This window comes from Dicentrarchus labrax, unplaced genomic scaffold (assembly GCF_905237075.1).
Source record: "Dicentrarchus labrax unplaced genomic scaffold, dlabrax2021, whole genome shotgun sequence".
NCBI lineage: Eukaryota > Metazoa > Chordata > Actinopteri > Moronidae > Dicentrarchus > Dicentrarchus labrax.
The window spans coordinates 1404896-1421278 of record NW_026136714.1 but is presented as its reverse complement, the minus strand read 5'-3'; the positions used below and the strand labels follow the sequence as shown (position 1 = coordinate 1421278).

Sequence of the window (16383 nt, the reverse complement as noted above, 5' to 3'; positions counted from 1 at the left end):
TAATTTAACCCAAAATCCAAACTAAAAGTCATGAGACCAAAAAATGTTTAACACGAGATCTTTTTTCTTTTTTTTTAATCTAAACAGCATTTGGACCGCACGGTGTCGATCCTGATCTCATTCATTCCCCGCACAATCTCCAATTACGCACAAAATAATGCCATTTACGCACAGCCCCTGACGCCCCTCCTCAGAAGATCCAAAAATGACATCACGTTTTGCAATTCCCACGTTCAGTCCAGCGAGCCCAGTACGCGTCCACGCAGCTCCTCTACCCTCCTTGCAGTTTCCAGATGCAACCACAGAAACTCAAGGACTAGCTCCATGCAGGAATAAAGTTCACGGATTACACTTTTCTTGCGTGGAAGCGCAGATTTGTACCATGAAAGAGCAACTTCTGAAGTTTTTCTGCCTCATGCCAGAACACTGAATTGATTCTTTTTTTAAATTATTCTTTTATTATTATCATTATTATTATTTATCTACATTTTTCACTTGGGACACATGGACTGATGAGAAGTTTTCACAACTTGGAATAATGAGTGACTCCTCCTGGATTCATCTTCATCTGGGGATTTAACAGTCGTTTGAGAAAAAAGAAACTTTGTATGGTACATTTCTCAAAAGCTATGGAGTTTGCTTTGCGAATTCACCTTTTTACAGCTTTTGTCTCCTGTATTAAGGTAAGCTCATTAAAAAAAACCACACATCCTTTCATGTTATAGTCTGGCCATCTGTTGTAGAGCAGCTTTTATAAATGCATTTGATTTCTTTACAGGTTTATGCTCAAGAGGTAAAACCTGCAAAGCATCCAGGTAGTAATGAATTTTTGCATGGGTGGTGTGATTGCTTTCATGTGTCCTAACTTAAATATGATGGCATTATACAGCTCTAAGGATCAGAAATATATATATATACAAATATAAGTGTTTCCAAATCAAATGTTGTTGATTTGTTTACTAACAGCAGTTGGGTTCATTATTATCAATCTTTTAATCCCTCCAAAATCCAATATGGAGTGCCAGGAAAATCAATTTTGAGCTTGATTGGGAAGGAGGAGGGGGGAGGTGGGAGAGCTCTTTCTGGATGCTTGTTTACCCGTGAACTCTCCGTCCAGGCCTGCAGGTGTTGGCCACAGCCTCACATTATTGGCCTCTTGATGCTGTGGACGGAATCCATGAACTGTGGGACCAGATTGGAAACAGACCAGGTTATGTTAACGGAAGCAACATAAGTATGTGCATCTACATAAACAAGGGCTGCATATACTCATGGGAATGCACCACCTAAATGTCTTCATCTGATTGCACTCTGCATGGTCTCAAGCTGTTTTTTCCACCACCCACCCTCCAGCCACAGCCATCGTGCTTTTTTGAATGTGTTCAGAGCTTCTGATTTATCACTGATATTGTAGAGCAATATATCTTGTAATGTATCATTTGAATGCAGTAATTAAAATACATTTTCCTATAATCTGGAGGTGGAAAAAAGTCTGACAAAATGTAAGGGAATAGATCATAATTCTGCATCTTTTTGAGAGCTGAATGGCAGTTACATACTTCTTTCACATGCACTGAGACTTTTAGATTGTATGTCTGATTTATCACTGAAATTATACAACAGGAAATGTAGTAACTTATAACTTAAATGCTGCAATAATTTACATACAGCATCCTATAATCTAGATGTGGTAAAAGTTTGGCACAAATGTAAGGAGTAGATCATTATTCTGCATCTTTTTCTTCCACATGCATTGAGTGTGCAGCCATGTTGACTCTACACTGTAGTGCAATAAGTTATTTTAACAGATTACATCAGACATTTTAAGTCAAACTAACTCAATTTTGGAAGTTAAAAAGGATTGGAGAAGCTTTTACTGGTAATTTTAAGCGACACTAACTTAGTTTTGTAAGGTACAGAAACTTTCCTGATACTTTTTACTTGGTATTTTGTTTTCATAGTACAAAATTATTTAATTAATTAAGTCAGTGTCACTTAAAATGTACTAAAGCTAATTGATCAAGAATGTTTTTTAACTCACAAAACTGAGTTAGTTTGACTTAAAATGTTCGATGTTTTGAGTTAAATTAACTTTACGGTGTACATTAGTCAGTGCAAGTTGTCATAGACGTGATAAAGTTGAAGAGGGATCGGGTATAGACTTGAGTACGATGTGTGGCGTCACTCGGGGAAACGTGTTTTCAGCGCTGCCACTGTGCGCTCAGCTCAGCATCACTCTGTCTCATACCTGCACACCACGTCCCTCCCATTGTCCTCCTTTCACTGTGTGTGTCTTCTGTTGTGTGTCTATATAGGTGTGAATCACTGTTTCTCTCCGTTGTCTCTGTCCAGCTCTCAGAATCCACAACCACACTGTGCTCCCTTCCTCCCATAACTCTTCCTATGTGTATACCAATGACTCTGCCTACACTAACATTTCTGCAACAGTAGGTGAGAATCAATCACTCTTTGCTCACTGAAAATTCATTCGTGCATCACCCACCGCTCTCTGTTGTCTTCTCGAGCTCAGCATTTCACACTTTTTTCTCTTTGTTCAAGTCTTTTGTCCGTGCAACACAAGATGAGGAATTTGTGGCCTTTGGCTTTAGTCGATGCAGAGCACTGTAAAACCTAACAGCAGTGGTTCCCAACCCAGCCCCCACTAGGGGTTGCCAAAGCTTTATAGGGGGGTTGCATGGCCTTCTTGATTTTAAGGCTTGAAAGAAAACTTTAAAAATATACACAGTAGGCCTTTAGCTCAGCTTTAGTTAAGTAAATGATCTAATAGAACAACAACCAAGCATCAAGGACAAGAAAAAGAAATATAATGAGCCTGTCTATCGTGAATATAAAAAAATACATAATACAGACAGAAAATTGTATAAAAAGTTCCCATAAACAGGAAATAATCTGTTTAAAAATCATTCCTTTTACACAAACTTCTTGCCGTTACTGAGTTCATTATTTGGGTTAGTTATACAGTTTTTAATAATATATAATATAATATGAGATATCCATAAAATATGTCAGTTTACTCAATGATAGAAAAGGGGTCCCTTAAGGAAAAAAGGTTGGGAACCACTGCCTGACAGCATATCTTAATGAAAGAAGTAAGTTAACGTAACTTAATCCTCCAAAAAGTGTAGTCACCCATTGCCATGTAATAACTGTAAACGTATAACTCTGTTTTAACACATTTAAATATGTTTGATGAGGGTATTTTTACGTTCAATTAACTGAATGAAATTGGTACAATTAACTAAATTCATCCCAAAATTACCTTGACAAGAAATAATCAAGTTTCTTGTACTTAAATCAAATATTTTTTAATGCTTAGATTAGTTTGCGTAAATAAACTTAAATGGTTACATCAGTTTCCTCAGAACAGTTTGAGTTTAACTAACTCATCAAGTTTTACAGTGAATCGTAACTGATATCAACTGAAGTGACTCCTTAAGGCTTTTATTCTTTTATGAGATACCAAAAAAAGCTGTAAAACCCTCATGTTCATCAGTTGCAAAAAACAACTCATGATTTGTTGACTATTAAGGGACTTTGGGTAACTTGTTGGATGAACAGAGAAACATTTTGCACTGAAGTAGACCTCCTTGTCATTTTCAAACGAAATGATTTGTTGCTTTTCGTGCAGACATTGTTGAGGGAATGGTCAACAAGGGCATCTTTCTGAATGGAGATAACGGCGGCACCTTTCTCCACTTTGGAAACTACCAGAACTCTTGCATTAGTGACCCTACTTTCTGTGGTCCTGAGGGTGAGTGCACTGTAGTTAATGCACTTTGGCACATTTCTGTCTCTTTGCTTTAATGGTTGCAAGTAATTTTGAGTTTTCATCCATTTCTCCAGGGATTACCTTCTCCTTTTTTTGGAAAAACCACGAGCCAGAGTCCCGTTTTGCCGTAGCCTCTGGAGGGAAAGTTATCTCCAACGGCTTCTCCGTCTACAGCAATCCCTACGGAGGATATGTGGAGTTTTACACTCGAGGCAACAACCACAGATGGAAGGCCAACATCGTAGTTCCAGGTATTGTGAATAAATTACGCAGTTTTTGTTTTAATTACATTTCCCATAAGCACCCTAGAGGAATATATTTTGGTCTTGTAAATATATAGATTTTTTTTGTGTTTTGTTTTCAACCATAAATTGTTAGTTATGTAATTGCATTCTTGGTTTGGTTAAGTGAAACCAGATGCTGCCACAGGGACTTGATTTGGCCAGTTAAAGGATGAATTTAATAGAAACTTTCACTGTATCACAAAACATACAATTATCATAGACGCGTAATGAGATGTGGTCACTTCCCTTCTTAAATACAACAATGTTTGGTGATCAGTAAAGGTCCAGTTGGATGAAATCTACAAGAGTGTGACCAATACTTTTTATTCAATTCTGAATATAAAAATATATATTTTAATGAGATGAAGCAATCTGGTAAACGGTTTTGACAAAATAAAGAAAACAGCGTATGACTCTTAATGTTATGTGAAACTTTTATAGATCAGTATTTTGTTCTCAGATGACTTCTGTCATCTTTGTTTTTGCTGTAATTACTCAAGGTTGTGTTCACGGGGCGTCATAACTCAATTTTGATTTGAGTTACAGAGGATCAAACGTCATCTGGTTCTCATACAGTGTGACGTGTTGCAGTGTCAGGACAATTCTTTGTGTGAGGAGAAAGCTTTGAGGTTGATACATTAAACCTCGAGCTGCCCTTTGACCCCACGAAGGCAGACGAATGTTTAATACATAAAGAGGTGAAAGAGAGAGTTAGTGGGAGTGGTCTTTAGCACATGTGGTTTATATTCTAACCACAAATGAGATGTGTTTTGGTTGTTTTGCTCTTCTGGCAGAAGGGCTTTCAGTTAATGTTTTGTCTTCTGGGACTCTCTTTATTGTCAATTTTCTGAAGAGCAACAAGGGGAAGAAAGTTCATTGTATTGTAAAATTGATTGGAAAGAACTTGCAGGACTAGAACAGACTCGTGGTCTTGTGGGCACACTGGATTTATGAGTATCATAGAATAACAAAGACTAATGACTGTTTTGATTATTAATGAATCATATTCAGCGATTTTTAACCAAGCTAGCATTGGTCTAGATTGAATAATACTTTGATTTCTGACCAAAAAACCTGCATAACTAATGCCATTCCTGTCAGCCTCACTTGTACTGTGTGTTTAATGCTATATAGCTAACATTAACATGATAAAACGCTGAACTAACTATATATCTACTATTGTTTCTATATCTAGCTTCAGACTTCTGGTGCAAATATTTCCTGCTTCCAGCTTCTCAAGTAGAACAATTTGTTGTGTTTCTTTGCGACATATACATAACCCATAGACAGTAAAGTAGATACAGTTCTGTTTTAGACTGTTGTTTGGATAAAACGAACAATTTCAATGCACCGTCACCTTCTACAAAAGGCATTTTTTTATGATTTATCATCGATTATTCAAGAAAATAGTTACTTGTGACCCTTAAAAAAAACCTTGATATAAATGTTCCACTATGTCACCATCAGCTTCATACTAATATCTGTATTTCTTCTTCTGTCACCCACTCTTACATTATCTTAACATTTGGAGTGCTTATTTTAAGAAGCTGCATACATTACTGGTCCAGCTCAGTGCCTGAATTGGACCAAAAACAGTAACCTAATTCAGTACAACAGTAACCATAAACATAACCCTAACCCTAAACAACAACTCTTTTGGCGTTTTTTAAAAATCCTTTTTTAACATTTTCAGTTACGTTTTCTGAGCAACAGACACAGTTACGCAGGCGTTTACGAGTACCAAAGCAGCACTTAGAAATACCCAAAGGTCCAGAAACTGCACTTGGTAGTTGGGTTTTGGGGCATCAGAACATCAAAATAAAGTTGTTTTTAGGCAATTATTTCACAACTTTTATTGTATACCCTTTGGAAAAAATACTGAGGTCTATACCTTGGTGACCCCAGTGGTGGGCCATGCTCAATAAGAAGTAAGGTTACTCGTGTGGCCAAAAATCCGGAGTGCTGATAGTCAGTACTGGTCCATTTTAGGCACTGCTCCAGGTTTGGAACCAGTAATGAATGTAGTGTTTCTAGGTGTCGCTGAAGCTTCACAGGCAAGATTTTAAACAGACAGAAGAAAACAGTTGGCCTATATCTCAGAATTGTATTCATTTTTGTAAAGAAAAATAAATTAAATTTATTAAATTGTCAGTGTGATTGTTAAAGAATTTGTGGAAAAAACATAAAATACACAATTGTCTGCTCAAAATTCATTCAAATCGCTCATTTTACACAAACTTCCTTTAGTTTTTGAGTTCACTGTTTGGGTTCATTGTACAGTTTATCAGTTGTTCTCTTCTGTTACTGTTATACATTGAATATAATATGATATATCCATCAAAATATGTCACTTAATCAGTTTACTCATTGATAGAAAAAGGGGTCCCATTAAGATTAAAAGTTGGGAACCACTGCATACATCATATATTCTGTATAAATATAACACGTTTGCTCCTTCAGGACCTTTCTGGACCCACGTTCTCTTCACGTGGACGAAAATGGATGGTCTGAAGGTCTACATCAATGGGACCCTCACCGCTAATGACCCAGCTGGCAGCGTCTCAGAGAACTACGGCGACGCTTACCCCGACCTCGTCATCGGAACCGGCAACGGCAGGACGTATCGTCACTACGTCACAGGGGCCTTCGATGAGTTCGTCATCTGGGAAAGGGCCCTTCCACCTCACGAGATCTCGCTCTACTACAGCGCCGCCATAGGTTAGGACAATCCTGCTCTGTTGGAAAAGTATTTCCTCCCCTTTCCCGCTCTGGCACATGTCGTATCTATTATAATGATTCCTCCCTCTTGACTCCACTCTGAGGAAACAGGGGTTAAAAAGCAATTTCCGTGCTTGTTCCCACATTCCAGCCACAGCGTTCATGAATAACAAGATGTTTTTAAAACCACACAAATATACTCCCTCTCGTGACCTTTCACTGTATAAGTGTTGTGGCTCGCATAGTTCTGCCTTTTAAGTATTTATAAGAGTTGCAGAGGTATGTTGGGTTGCAGGGGGCAGATCATTTGGATTTTATGTGACAGGTTAAAACCCCTCCAGACTCTTGGCTTTACCTCCTTTATATATAGCCATAAATGGATAAAATAACATGTTTAAAAATATTAACTAAACTAAAATATTCTGTTGTGTTATAATCCATAATAACAAATTACATGGTCGTCTGAGAAATGTTCAAAACCTGTTGAAATTTATTGAAACAGGTTTAAGTGAAACCAGATTCATTTAACAGTCGAAACTAATAACATCGGAAATTTTAAGTAAAACAAACTCAATTTATAAGTTACAAAAACATTGCTGATTTTGAGTAATTTTTATTCATCAAGAATCTTTTTAACCTAAAAAATAGAGTTTGTCTTACTTAAAATGTTTGATGATAACAATCTCATCTTTCTCCTGCCTGCAACTGGTCCAGAACGCCGCAGCCAGGCAGGTACAGGTACTCGGAAGAGGAACCATATTACACCTATTCTGGCCTCTCTCCGCTGGCTGCCAGTATGGTTCAGAATTGATTTTAAGGTTCTCCTTTTTGTCTATAAATCCCTTCATGGCCTGGACTGCCTTTCCTATATTGCAGACCTCCTAACCTTTTATTCTACATCCAGGTTTCTCAAGGTCAGCTGACTTAGGGCTCCTCTACGTCCTTTCGTTCCAAACTCAGGCTCAGGGGTGACTGTCCCCTTTGCCGTTGCTGCTCCTCAGACCAGTCAAAGGTCAAAATATTAAGAAGGTTTCTCATTATTTTGAGATGCAAAGTCAATATTTCTCATTATAATGACTTACAGGATATTTTTTCCCCCCGTCACATTGATGGAAATGAGCTTCCATACAGCCCAGACAGTATTACAATACAGTTAAAATACAGGAATAATATAACAATGGATGAACTCTCTCTACTTCACAGTCCAGTTTCCATGTTAGTTTTTCATCTACTTGGAATTTAAGGTGAGAAACCAGAGTTATTTCGGTGTTGCCAATGAATATTTTGGCTTTTTCTTTTGTATATTTTTAATTTTTATTGCTAAATATCATAAAATTCAGTGTATTTCTGTTTGGAGAGCGAGCGACTGGCAATATCGACACCGCTAGAGCTTCAACCAGTCACAATGCATGAAGCATAAAGTGCACACTGCCTTATTTCTCCTCCGAAGTCATTACCAAAAGCAATATATTCCACAGACCATTACCAGACGCAAAGAGTCTGACTGTTATGGTTACAGAAAAATATTTTTACTCCTCCAGAGCACACATATAAAATGTTGCATTGAACCAAAGAAGAGCAGGAAGGTTCAGACTGATACCTCCCATGGACGTCCATATATGGCCATTTTTCTGCTAGCAAGTTAGTGCTGTTTTCATTAAATGACAAGCAAAGACATAAAAATGTATCTTATCCTTGTACAGAAGCTAGTGGCAGAGTATTATGTGGTTGATTATCCCAGTTTTGTGGAGGTTGTAATCTATCCCGTCTTTCATGACTTGGCATGGTCCGGCCTCATAAACTCTAAGCTGTATGTTGATAAAATCCAGCTACATTACGGCAGCTCGGCCTGCTCAGGTTCAACAAAGGACCAGATGACGGAGTAACAGAAAAGCCTCTCAAATGCCAAGCGAGGAATATCCAGACTAGAAAATTTAACACAATCTAAAAGTCCAAATAAACTAAAATATATGTTTTTCTTCTCGTTCCTACAGTTGGATGTTTGATCTCCACTGTGCAGAAAGATGTAGACTAGAAGGATGTTTTCACGTTCGTCTGCAGAAGGTTGCATATTCATAGATTCTTAGAGTCATTTTAAATCATGGAAGAAGGAGTAGATGACTTTTTAAGGATTTTATTGTAGAAATTATAGTTTTTTGTTGGGGGGAAAAAACCATATCAGCAGGATTTGGAGGGTTACTTTAAAAATTTAAAAATTAGGGCCCGAGCAGCGACCACTCATGACACTTGTAACAAAATGTAACGGTACGAGAAATGTACGTATTAACCACGGCCCCAAGACACATACAACCGAGATGTATGAAAACTGGTGCACCTATGTATCTTCTCTTAATGTACAAAAAAGCCTCTTGGACCCATACCCTCAACCCAACAGGAAGTCGGACATTTTGAATTTAGTGTCAAATTTTGTCGCTATTTCTGCAATTTCCAGGCCTTATGTTTTAACAGACTCCACCTAGAGAATTCGGATTGATGTGAAATTTGGTGAGTACAGTGTAAAGAAGTCCACAATGAAAAGTTCTCAAAATAATGAGGCTCCACCAAACGGCGTGAGGGTGGTGTGGCGTCGAAAATTGACACTTCGCTATGGAGCAGAATGTTGTTGTTACTTCAATGTACATTATCCAACCTGCACCAAACTTCTCATGTTAGATAAGAGTACCGACCTGAACACATCTACATACAAACATTTCTCATAGTGCCACCTACTGGTAAGAGGAAATAAGCCTAATATGGCAATAATCATGTGATTTATATTAAATTTGCGCAGTGTGATATATGTGTAATATACTGGTGTATGACGCAGCCACAGCTCACCCCGAGGTCTTGTCCCGTTACTCCCTAAGCCTGCACATTTATGTACTGTTTATTTGTATGAGGACAAGTATGTAGCATAAACAAATGGCACACAACACAGCATTTATAGCCAAAGTTAATTTGCACTCCCCTTCCCTGGATGAGCCTTTAAAATACATAAAAACTCAACAAATACGCAAGAGCCTGTCCAAAACAAACTGAACAATAAGTATGCACATTAACAAAGAAAGAACTCAGCAAGAGAGTAATTAAAATGCCATATGCACCAGATAAATCATGAATACATGACTGATCCTTCTTCAAAAACTGTTTGAGGTTCAAACGATTCCAGTCAGGATCCAGTTTGAGTTCTGTAGGTAAAGAATTCAACATTTTAATCCCCAGAACAGAAAAAGGTTTGTCCAGTCCGGTACGATTCCCGTTAAATGCTCCACATGTTACTGAGCCTGAAGCTCTGAGTGGAACCACAAGGTCACTGAGCACCCGGAGAGCCTGGTAGGCATTTATAGATCAGTTTATGATGAACAAATTCAATAAGATTATCTAAACTTAACATATTTAATTTCCCAAGAACATGGCAAAGATGTGATGTTATCAGCTTCCTGCCCCAAATCTTGATTGCTCGATTGTATGTCATCATAATATCAGACACAGATCATTGTTCCAGGCATGTGTATGTATGTCTTAATACTGGAGGGGGAAGCCTGTCACCAGTGTGGTTCCTCTGTATTGTCTTTTCTAGGTCAGGCCATAGTTTCTGCCACAACACCCCAGGCCTCCAAAGGAATCACTTCAACTACGCCAACAGTCGTAAGTCAACCAAAACAGATGTGATAGCTGAATGTAATTGTTTAAACCACATGTGTGAATCATCTAAGTTTTCGTTACAAATACAGCATTCGCATTGAAGTGGTATGAAAAATGTATATACAGTTTTGAGGGCAAAATATACACAAACGTGTGTGCTGCTTGAATCAATAGGAGAAAAAAAGCATTTAGTGCATGCGTGAGTTCATTTCTTATTGAGCTATCGTTTCCTTTTGAAGACAGAGGAGCTGGGAGAAAAAAAGGATATTGAGAGCACATGTGAACAGACTCGTCCTGTTTATTAAAGGGCTTTGGAGGTAGAAAACGCATAAAGAAATCGAAGAAAGTGGAGACAGATGCTCAACACTACGCACAGAATAGCTCCCTATAGAGCACTAAGCTGAAAAGAGAATTTCCCAAACTCAAGCTATCAGTCACCGAACATCCTGTGTGCGTTGGAACTCGCTACCTCCTGATAGTAAACTTCATTTGATGCCTGATGTGTTGTCTCCCCAGACAGCCACCGTAGTGAGTCCTCCTATCGTCATCAACCAGCACGACCCGGTCGAAAGCTCCCAGGACCCGCAGTCCATGCCTGTGTTGGGCTTCTTGAAGGCGCTACCCAATAGGACCATTCCTCACAACACTGCCAACAACCTCACACAGGTTTTAGGAGCACACACACACACACACACACACACACACACACACACACACACACACACACACACACACACACAATGCCCACCCATGTGCACATGATGCAACAGTTCCGTGATGTCCGTTTTCTTCCACCCAGGCTTTTCTCAAAAGTGTGGAAGAAGTGCTGTCCTCTCCAGGCCTGCCAGAGGTAAATGAGTTCACGCGGTTGTTGTGCAATGTTCAAACATGACATAATGTTAACATATGCAATTTGGTGAATACTTTAATCCTAGGCACTTAAGAGATCCACGAGTATGAGATTTTAACACCGCATATTTCTTTGGCACAAGTGGTGCCAGCAGCAATAACAGTGCCTGGCAGTGTACCTGCACAGGATTACAGTATGCAGTCAAATACTGTGGTGTAAATTGAATAAGACAGCACCGCTGACTGCGAGGTGCTCGACAACAACAATGCTTTGAATGTAAATGCACAGCTTCCTGCAACGTACGCTCGTCTTGGCCCCAATCTCTAGGCTCTTATATGCAAACACGCTGCTGCCAGAAGAAAGACGGTCTGAGCAAGAGTGTGTGGTTTCAGTGCATTGAGTGTGCAGAACAAGCATGCCTGTTTTTGTAGGAGCAAGCTGAAACAGATGTTCAAGTCAGAGAAAGCATAACTTGGACAGTAGATACAGTGTTCGGTAAATTCCCCCCTGCGATTATCTCCTCTGATCAGATCGAGAGACTTTTAATGTAATACGTGCTGTGCCATCATTGTTAGACGTATTAAAGATTAAGAGTTCAGACTCTGTATATTCAGTAATGCCAAGACAGCATTTAATTGTATCTTAAAACTTTGTGAGAAACTTTACATTGAAAGTAGCAGTGGCTTACTGAAGTTACATTCACATACTGAACATATAGTATATTTATTTTACAAATTATGCATGACTGATAAAAAAATGACAAGTACCCTCTGCAGTACTCCAAAGTGCCTCTAGGGGTACACGTACTCCCATTTGAGAAACACTGATCTAAAACTTTATGTACGTTTCATTTAATTCAGTTTAATTAAATGTGTATGAATACAAATAAAAGCTACATATTTGTAGCTAATGTTAAAGAGAGACTATGTAACCTTTGAGAGGACAAATAAATCATGAATCTACTTACAGGTTTTTACTGCTACAGCGTTAGTTAGCATCTGGGACGAGCGGTAGCTTATGGTCTCTAAATGTTAAAACAAGAAGTTTAGCATTAAACATTATCTATTATCTAAAACTTCCCTAAAAAAATTATTATGGAAACAGTTTGCACTGATTTTATAAATATTTAATTTTTTTTAATCACTTCATCCTCCTGTATTGAGTAAATCCACATTTTTTATTCAAGGCAACACAATTTTCTACATTTCTTTTAAAATTTGAATAAAAAAAAATATTTTTAATTTACTAAAAAAGTGTTATGACAATAGTTTGCTCAACTTTTGAATTAAATTTGTCTTTTTTTTTATATTTACTGAGATTAAACATGATACAAAAAAATACTGTCAAAGCATTTATTCAAAAACAAATCATATAAAACTGCAGTTCAGAAACATGTTCATAATTTAACAGTCACTGAATCATCTGAAAACTATTATTTGTTTATTATACATCTTTTTATTTCATCCCCATAAAGTTTAAGGACTCACAAAAGACAGTTTTAAAAGAATGGTCAAAATCAAAGCACAAGCAGGAGAGATATCCTGACCTTACGTCAGACGTGTGGACCAACAAAATCAAAAAAAGACTTGCGACATGACTTGTTTAGCACCAATGACTCGTGACTCCTCTTGGACGAGAGCCTTTGGACTTGAAAAAACTTGATACCCTCCCAAAGATTATTTAAAAAGTGTGCCACGAATGAATTCATTTCCCTGAATCAACTAACATTAACGTCATTCATTCCCAGGAATTGATGCTTAATTCCCTGAATCCACACTGTAAAAAGTTCATTTAGTTCATTTAACTCAAACAATTGTTGAAAATTATTACATTACAAACATTTTAAGTAAATCTAACTCAGTTATGAAAGTTAAAAAAACATTTGCGAGCAAGTATCTTTAGTAATTTGAAGTGACATTGACCTAATTTTGTAATTTTTATTTATACTGTGAAAACACAATACCCTCGTAAGAAGTACTTAATCAGGAATTAAAACGTACTTGTGAAAGCCGCTTCATCAAGAATCTTTTTAACTAACCAAATTAGTTAAAATAACTTATCGCATTACGGTGCACTTTGTTTGAACCAATCAGCATCCAATCAAGTTGCAGGAGTTTTTCTATACAACAGGCCATTGCACAGTGAGTTACAGGTTCTTTCCTCGACTCGTACTTTGATGTTCAACCAAAATAAAATGACAAATCAACTTCTAAATTAGAGGCAATAAGAGAAAAAAAATGTTTTGATTATAAAAGCTTGTAAACTTATTCTAACAGACCCCTCATATAGAAAATATGAACCTGAAAAAGAGCATACATGGTCATATTAAGATATTATTACCCTGTTGCTATAATTGCAGTAAATTTGGCGTAGAGAGCATTATTACTTGTTTAGGATTTGAAACTCAAACATTTGGAGTTCAGACTTGACTCGGGACTTGAGTCCAAAGACTCAAGCCTAACTTGTGACTTCTGCTATGGGTTAAGCTCCAAAAACACTGGATTTTGCCTTCCTGTCTGATAAAAGTCTTTCTGTTACAAATGTGAGATTACCCTGACAACATCATCACAGCTTATTTTCTTACTTTGTAAAACTGCCTCCCCTTGAGCCATGGAAGACTTTTATTTAACCAGGTAAAAAAACTGATGAAGATATTTTATCTCCATCAGTGGTGACCTGGCAAAGAATGCAGCAAAGCTTCACTTCATTACAAGACAATACGTTACAAATAATACAGGCATAGATTACCATTATTATGCATTATTGCAAGAACATTTTATAATAAAAACTTCAGTTTATTTTTATTTAAAACTGGTTCGAGAGACAAGGGAGGCTGTTCTAAACTGCAGGTCGTACCAAGATCAAGGGACGTAGTAAAAGCCTGTTTTTGGATCTAAGATTGGAGATATTATATACAAATACACATTTAGAGCTTATAAAAGCAAGTGTACAATACGCAGTGATGCATCCTGCAGCCTGAGTTAGAAATATATCTCAAAGCAGCATGAGAAAGTGGGTTGAGTAAGGCCAAAGTAAAGCTGTAAATGGTATAAATGTAATCTAGCTGGAGGCAGGAATAGACCTGTAACCAGCTGTTTAACGCCAGGATGGAGAAAAAGAAAACTTTAACCTGTTTATGAAACCGGGCCTGGAAGAAAGCAACCAGTCAGAGCCGAGAGATGCTTCTGGATCCTGGGAATGACCCTACAACACAAAGCATCTTTATATCTTTGTCCAGGCCCGGTGGAGCGCTAGCACGAGCCAGAGGAACCTGAGTTTAGTTACCTACTGCAGCTTTAAAATGCAGATTTTTGAAGTATTCTTCATGGCAACTAAAGCAATTGGTGAACATGTTTTCTGTTGGGTGGTTGTTCAGCAGCAGTCCACCCCTGTGGTCAGCGGGCTGATCGAGACAGTGGACAGAGTGATGGAACATATGGTGACTAACCTGGAGCCCAGCCGGAGCTCTCTCATCTCCCTGGGTGGAACATCTTTTGTTGCAGGTCAGTGTGCTGTCAGCTCTCCATAAGGTGACTCACTGTTTGTAGTTTGTGTGGTTCGGGTAGGAGGAGTTGACATCATTAGTTTTCTTACTCAGAGGACAAACGCGGGTCAGATAAGCCGAGGTCAACCCCCTCTCACGGGTGTGGGTCTCTTTTTTTTTTTTTTTGTGTGTGCATAATATTTTGTTTGCCACTAAGCATGCTGTCTCCCGAGGGTGGCCTCACATCTTTTATCCCCACCCCTGATAAAGCAGTTTTCTCTGCCTTTCCACAGATTACTCTCTGATGAAATTCCCGCAGAACTACAACCTGTCACATTACCGCTTCCCCACAGAGGGCAAGAGCTACATCTCCGTGCCCGGAGAGGCTTTCGCCATGCAGTGTAAGTGCACATAAGTACAAAAAGCAGAACTAGCTTGAGGATTGTGTGCAGGAAAGGTAGTAGTTTATCTGGGTCCAGTGTGAATGCTGCACATTAGTGGTGTTCTGATTCTGCCAGGAGAAAATTGTCCAGCTGGGAGGCTCTTGTTATTGGCCTGTAATTTATTATGCTACGATTTAAGGCCACTAACATAGCATACAGTGTAGGACAGCAGTGCCATGAGAGCTTTTGTGTGACTTTATGGCGCACCGTAGAAATCCAGCTATGACTTTAATGTTGGCAGTTACCCTTTTATTCAAAACAGAAAGAGTGAGAGAGAGAGAGCACTTTCTCTCCACTTTCCCCTGTCATTAAAAAGAATGGACTCACATAGCGGAGTGAGGGGGAGCAGTAATTACGGCGGGCATTAAAACTCTCTTTGTTTGACTTCGTGTTCAGGTCAGATTCCCTTGGCTCCACCTGGCCTGCTAGATGCACCGTGTTGCCATACAATCACTGGAGTAAACTGCTTTAATAACTCATTAAAGGGCTGTTATCAGAAATGGAATATATGTTGTTGCTTGACACATTAGAGCCAGGACCAAATTAACTCAAAGCACCGAATACCTGGCTGAAGGAAAAGGCTCCGAGGGGAGGTTTTATATCCTAATTAAGTAGAGAGAGTGCTACACATTGGTGTTTTTGGATGCTTTATTATATTTTTTTATTTTGTACAAGCAAACTGGCCACCTTGAGATCCCCTTTGGGACTTGCTCGGGGGGGTGCATTCTGTCGAAATTATTTCTTGGAAGGCTTAAAAACTCTCCCACAGCATACAGCGGAGCCTTCGTCGTCACAGTCAGCGGGGCCCGTGTAGAGGGCCTTTGAAAGGAGGAACAGGACCATTAAGGATTTCCTCCAATTTCACTGTTTATCTTTCAGTATCGAGGTGGGACCGAGCTGGATGATAGGTCAGATTAGGGGGGCAGAGGAGGGGGGGAGGGGGACCCGGACCTCCTGCTCTCCTGGTGAAGTCATGTAGAGCTTTCATAAGATTTCCCAACATCCACGTGGTTTGCGGCCCTCTCCCTTTCACCCTTGTGCGAGTATAAGGCCGTCCTATTAGCCGGCCGGTGCCAGCGTGCGCCGGCAAGGCAGCGTTAATTAACTTCCCTCCTTTGTGAGCATTTTAGCAGCTCTGCACTACATTCCCAGCCCAACTGCCCGATGCC

At 38.9% G+C, this 16383-nt stretch overlaps 1 protein-coding gene across 4 annotated transcripts in view; it reads left to right on the top strand.

Moving 5' to 3' along the window:
• The first annotated feature begins 244 nt into the window (after window positions 1–244).
• adgrd1 (adhesion G protein-coupled receptor D1) overlaps window positions 245–16383 on the top strand; it is a 45505-nt gene continuing 29366 nt past the window's right edge. The window contains exons 1-12 of one of the 4 annotated variants that reach the window (XM_051423059.1): window positions 245–683; window positions 779–815; window positions 1118–1234; window positions 2353–2451; window positions 3650–3772; window positions 3865–4041; window positions 6535–6792; window positions 10373–10440; window positions 10954–11103; window positions 11237–11287; window positions 14667–14790; window positions 15065–15172. In XM_051423059.1, coding sequence (XP_051279019.1) covers window positions 609–683; window positions 779–815; window positions 1118–1234; window positions 2353–2451; window positions 3650–3772; window positions 3865–4041; window positions 6535–6792; window positions 10373–10440; window positions 10954–11103; window positions 11237–11287; window positions 14667–14790; window positions 15065–15172 — 1387 coding nt within the window. In that variant the 5' untranslated portion in view covers window positions 245–608. Of the gene's footprint in view, window positions 684–778; window positions 816–1117; window positions 1235–2352; window positions 2452–3649; window positions 3773–3864; window positions 4042–6534; window positions 6793–10372; window positions 10441–10953; window positions 11104–11236; window positions 11288–14663; window positions 14791–15064; window positions 15173–16383 lie in introns of all 4 variants that reach the window. The other 3 variants (XM_051423058.1, XM_051423062.1, XM_051423060.1) reach the window with 3 other exon arrangements.